Here is a 6,093-nt window from a genome sequence, read left to right on the forward strand (position 1 = left end):
TCCTCACACTACCCAGCTCCATTTTAGATTGGCTCAGAAACTCAGGGTTTTTGTGCATTCGCTTGGGACTATTTTCAGTCTTTGGACTGTGGAGATAACCAGAGGAAACCCACACAGAGACAAGAAGATGCAAACACACTGAAAGAGCTGGCCAGGAGCTTCTCAGCAAAATGACACATGCAGTCAAATATATACAGTATATGAATAATGAAATATATGTATATATATTTTATACATATAATTCATTATTTCATCAGCAGCCAAGTTCACAGATGGTGGAGTTCCTCAAGAGAGATTTCATGGCCTTATTATTATTTGTCTTTACACAAGCTCAAATACCAACATTGTCTCACCAACCTCAATGTTTAAGGGATTAAAACATTTTTTAACTAAATGAAACCGTAAAAATCAGTAATCTACCTTGTATGTTTTATTTATGTAAGATTTTTTTAATGCTACCTCTGGGTGTAGTAGTGTACATCCACACTATTCATATAGCTAAAATAATCAAGCCTTATATAATGGAATCTTTGAGTATCAGTCAAAGATTCCATTAGGAGAGTTCTCCATTAGGCTGTTTTCTGCCCCTAAACTGTGAAATATCCTCCCTCTTGATCTCAGAAGGTTTTTGTTTGTTGGAGCTTTCATTTTCATCTTTTGGTATTTTGACCCCCACCCCTCTCTCTCTCTCTCTCTCTCTCTCTCTCCGTGTGTGTTTGTGCGTGTGTTTCAGAATCAAGCTAGACAGTCTTAACTCTGACACCGGAAGTAACTTACTACTTTAAATTAAAAGTAGAACATTTGCTAGTTTACAATAATAATTTCAAAAAATTCCATAGAGTTTAACTCTTGACAAACCTACTTCATATCATATCCTTATGACATAGTCCAAACTTTTTCAATGTAATTTCTAACAGTGGGTATTTTTAAAAGGATCATCTTAATGCACATAAAGCTTCTGCATGGCTAGATTTCACAAGAAAGGTAACTGGAAATGTATGTGTTTTTGTGGACTAATGTGGTAGGTTAGCTGACCTTTTAAATATGGTGTATGAATGATGTGATCTTCAACGATTCTTGAAAAACTGAAAATGTTGTGTTCTTTTATTGTGACATCTTTTACCGGAATCTCGTCATGTTATGCAAATTACCTCGACGCGGTCCAGCGATAAAGCGGCGCAGCAGGTAAACTCGTTCCACATGGCCGGTGGGAAGAGAGCTGTGCCACCGTACTGTCCCGTAGTTCTGTCCTGTGAAACAAAAGAAAATACCTCAAAGCCTGACGGGAAAGGAATAAACGAAGACGAGGGAGACAAATAAGGACTCATTTTATTGACTACATTTGACATAAATAGCTATTCCAACCTGTAACTAAAGTCTGTATTATTCTCCCACGAGTTAAAAAGACAGTTGTAAGACGATTTTGTCTGCAACATGTGGAGCGGCTAACAATACCTTGTTGTTCGCTAAGTATAAGCTAGTTTTAAGGTTCGTCACCACTGTGACACAAAGGAAATAGCTAGAAAACAGACACAAAGTGCTGCAGGCAGGCTAAATGGATCACCGGTTGTTGTGCTGCGAGGGGGACAGGCCCGCCATCCGGAGGGCCTACCGGGACTCCAACCTGTTGAATGACCGCGTCCTGCACGCGCTGTTGCGGGCAGAGGACAAGTACCTCCCCGCTGCCAACTATTTCAAATGCGTCCAGAGAGAAATAGCTCCGTACATGAGGAGGATAGTGGCTACCTGGATGTTGGAGGTGAGTTAAACACCGATATCATGTTACGTGTTGTGCGAAGAGAACCACGTCCACAACATGGAGATTTCAAAGGTCCTCTGATTAAGTGTAAAGTTGTATGTTGCTTAGTACAGGAAGCTCTTTCTTGTGAGTCATTGAGGGACCGTGGTAAATTCGGCATTCAAGCTACAATGTAACTTTATTAACAATTATCCACTAAAGGAGTACATTCAGACTGCTCTCTAGCGCCACTGTAGATACTGTGGAAGGGAAAAGAAGAGGAAGAAAAGGTGTATACATTTTTTTAAATTGATGTCGAATTTAAGTTCGAAATAGTCCCAACGACGCAGAAGTGCCTCGACAAGTTACGTAATGTAGTCTTGCCGAGAAACAATAATTTTCTGTGGTGTTTCTGAAATACATTAACGTTACACAGGTTCACCATGGCATGATGCTGGTCCATACTGTATGTTTAAGTACGTGTAGCTTGTTGGAGTGGCAAAGTGCCGCTGCTTTTAAAAGGTTAATGGAGTTTAAAAAAGTACTAATGGCTTTAACAAACGCGTTCTTTTACTTTATTAATTAATTAAAATACCTGTTTCCACGTGCCAGTTTAACTTGTATGTGAGGGGATAACATCCACATATGATGCAAACATAACTTATTGTTAAACGACAATATTTTAAACAATTATTTTTGTTGTCGTGAGCAGTGCATGCAGACCACGCGATGCCTTTGTGTCTGGACTGAACGTGAGGAACTTTTAAAGTTCTCCAGTTTGACCTCCATTAAGGCTCTGTCTTTCCAATTAAACTGCATTAAACATGTTCTTAGACTGTATATCATATTACTGGGACATCTACTGTTTATGAGCGTTCTTTTTTAGCACGAGGCCGTTCAGCCTAGAGGTTAGTGATGTAATGACAAAACCACACCACTAATCTGAGAGTGACACGGTTTCTAGTGCTTTCCTGACTGACTGCTTCTGTAATGTTGCTTCCCACTGAACAATGGCCATGTCACCTTTTTAGGTTTCTGGATTTATCTACAAGGAATGCATAGAAAAAAATCAAATGTAATGGAACTATCTTGACTTTGTCGCCGTACCTTGTTTTTTCTTTTGCTGAGAGGTTTTCAGCTGGTGGCACAAAACCAATAAAAACAACAGATTGTAGTGAAGCTGCAACCAGCGATTTGAGTTGGTAATTGACTCAAACTGTTAATTATGTCAATGAAATTGTATCCGTTATTTAGTTAGTACATATTGTATGTACATTTCTTATTGTCATGACTTAAATGGCCATATTCAGCCTGGTCGACATCACTGCATTTACTGCTCACACCGTTTTTCATGATTCATGACCCTTGCTCTACCTACAAATTTGGCGTGGTTGTAAAGCCGACTTACTTTTTTGCAGTATAGCCTACTAATAAACTCCTTAAAACAGGATTCCTTAAATATTTAACAGAGTTCACACTGATTTGTGACCTCATTTGCATGTGCAATAAAAATGTTTTTATTTTATAGCATAAATTATTTTCCCCCTCTCAACTCAGAACTCTAGGTATGTGCCGAAACTAGTGCTCTAATCTCTAGATTTAAAACATGTGTACAGCTCACTCATTTGCATCATTGTAAATGGGGGAGGGTAACCCAAGGCCAGGGATTTCTGTGGCGCCCTCTGTGACTTAAACTAAACTATTATTTTTTTTTTTTTTTTTTTTTTTTTTTTTTTAATCTGGATCTTTGATACTTAAATTGTTTTTTTTTGTTTTTTTACAGCAAATGAAAACAAATCCCAAACAAGTAGAAACAAATGATAATAAATCGTGCACCTGGCAAAGAAAGACCAGGAAGAAAAACAAATCAAACATAAATAGCTAAATAAGAGAGAAAAAAAATGCATCAAAACAACCATGCAACGTGCCAACAATGTTGTCCGTCACTCGTGTCAACCATAATTTCAGCCCAACATCGGATATCAAAAAATATATTCGAAGGGTTCTATATACAGCATTATTTATGCTTGGATCTAGATTTACACAGATGAAGTAGCATCCTGTTGGAAGAGAGTACTCGTCTTCTAAAGAGATAATGAGCATCGACACTAAACGGAGTCAAAAAACCTGTGTGAGGCAAGTTACCAGCCAAGTTTCTTGTTCTGACAAACACTTGATCCATTTTGTCCATCTTGCTATGTATGTGTCTTTTCTTAGTCTCAAAAGAAAAGTCAGCCTTTTCATATCGGTATCTGGTTTGTGTGCGTGCAGGTGTGCGAGGAGCAGAAATGCGAGGAGGAGGTCTTCCCTCTGGCCATGAACTACATGGACCGCTTCCTGTCCGTGGAGCCCACAAAGAAGAGCCACCTGCAGGTACTGGGAGCCGCCTGCATGTTCCTGGCGTCCAAGCTGAAGGAGACGATCCCACTCACCGCAGAGAAGCTCTGCATCTACACAGACAACTCCATCACACCCGCCCAACTGCTGGTAAGTCGCGACGTCTTGCAACAATTCTGAGCTCATAAGTAGGAGACTCCTTTGTTCGGATCAAGGTATCTCTGGTTAGTGGCCGTATTGGTATGGATGTTATGGTCCCCAGAGGAGTCTTTTTAATCGTTTTTGTAATCTCCGGACCATTTCCACCACGTCGACCCCAACAGTCGAGGCCACGACTAAAGGCCCAAACGCACTGAAAGCGCTTTTTTTTTCTTTTCCTTTTTTTTTTTTTTTTTTTTTTCTCTCCTAAAATACTGCTGGTTCTGTGGCGTTTGTATTTAAAATCTGATGCCTTCAGGGCACCCTAGGAGCATCAATTGAGGCATATTGTTTTCCGGTTTCAGTGCGTTTGGGGCTATAAGTATCTTAAACAAAAGTCTGCATTGTCATGAAGTTCATTGTGGACATTCCTGGTCCCCAGAGGAGGCTTCCTAATGGGTTTTGATGACCCCCTGACCTTTCCTGCTGTGCCAGTTTAAAGCCCAAAATCCCCACAAATGGACAAAAACACACCCCTCCATCCCCATCTTAATCCCTGCATCTGTCTGTTCAATCACACTTGAACCTGTTCTTCTGCCCCCCCTCCCCTCTCTCTGTCTACACAGCAAATGGAGCTGCTGGTTTTGAACAAGCTGAAGTGGGACCTGGCCTCGGTGACCCCCCTCGACTTCATCGACCACTTTCTGTCTCGGCTGCCTGTCAGGAGAGAGAACGGGCCCATACTCAGGAAGCACGCTCAGACCTTCGTGGCTCTGTGTGCCACAGGTAAGCACGGGACATCACGTATGAGATGTGTTTGTTTTTATTTTTATATATATTGGTGCTGGGCAACGATTACAATTTTTAATCGCATGATTTTTTTTGCGATTAATCGCATTGTTATGCGCAAAGTTCAATAATGAATTCAAAAGTAGTGTATTGTGCACTTAATAACATTTGGTTTGCAAACACTTTAAACATATAAGGTTATTTTTAACAGCAGTATTCCCTTTACACAGTAGCAGTTATAATACAGTTATAATGATTCTGATAATAGATATTCAGCCGGTGTTCACATCTTTATCTTCATGTGTGTAATAGATGCAATTTGAAATATACACCTTGAAAACTGCAAACCTATCTACGTCATGTTTTTATGTTTGTTAAATTCTCAATAGCGATAACTAAATGATGCTTATTATACATATTACAAACAAAACACTTTAAAAACTCTAAAAAAATAATTTAAATTAATAATTTATTTTTTGATATTTTGGTCAGACGCATATGCAACGCTGATTACCGTAATATGTGTGGTATTTGTTATAAATGTACGTTGGTACATAGAGGGTGATGAGAAGCTGTAATTGCAGGGACTTAGGACCCAGGGGAATGTAGGTGAAGCATGGGAACCTGGAGGGAGTCTGTACCGTGGCAGTAACCCTCATGAGGAAGTTATGCTCATAAAGTGTTGCAGTTAAAAGCAGTTTGTTCTCTCGTGCTTATATGTTCATTTAAAAACACGCCAATATGTATTTTAATATTGTCACGTTTGATCCTGTAACGAGAGGAGCGTGTGTGTGAGACAGGAGGGACCGACGGTGACGGAGTGAAGGGGGGTTCCGGACCGGGCATGTCACCCGGGGGGGGCGGCAATAGCATCAGGAAGTGACGCCACACAAACACAGCTGTTCACCACTCGCTGCCTGGTTCTTGTGTTAAAAATGTCCGCTTAATTAAAAAAATAAAAAAAACTTGTGTGTGTACAGTGGGTACAGAAAGTATTCAGACCCCTTTAAATGTTTCGCTCTTCGTTTACAAAATCAAAAAATTCATGGTCATAAGTATTCAGACCCTTTGCTGTGACACTCATATTTAAC

At 40.0% G+C, this 6,093-nt stretch overlaps 1 protein-coding gene across 1 annotated transcript in view; it reads left to right on the forward strand.

Annotated features, from left to right (window-relative positions):
• The first annotated feature begins 1,150 nt into the window (after nt 1-1,150).
• Nucleotides 1,151-6,093, forward strand: part of LOC116394787 (G1/S-specific cyclin-D1-like) — a 21,394-nt gene continuing 16,451 nt past the window's right edge. The window contains exons 1-3 of the mRNA XM_031868106.1: nt 1,151-1,759; nt 4,010-4,225; nt 4,840-5,059. Coding sequence (XP_031723966.1) covers nt 1,556-1,759; nt 4,010-4,225; nt 4,840-5,059 — 640 coding nt within the window. The 5' untranslated portion in view covers nt 1,151-1,555. The remainder of the gene's footprint in view (nt 1,760-4,009; nt 4,226-4,839; nt 5,060-6,093) is intronic.

This window comes from Anarrhichthys ocellatus, unplaced genomic scaffold, assembly GCF_004355925.1.
Source record: "Anarrhichthys ocellatus isolate YVR2014 unplaced genomic scaffold, GSC_Weel_1.0 scaffold41, whole genome shotgun sequence".
Classification (NCBI taxonomy): domain Eukaryota; kingdom Metazoa; phylum Chordata; class Actinopteri; order Perciformes; family Anarhichadidae; genus Anarrhichthys; species Anarrhichthys ocellatus.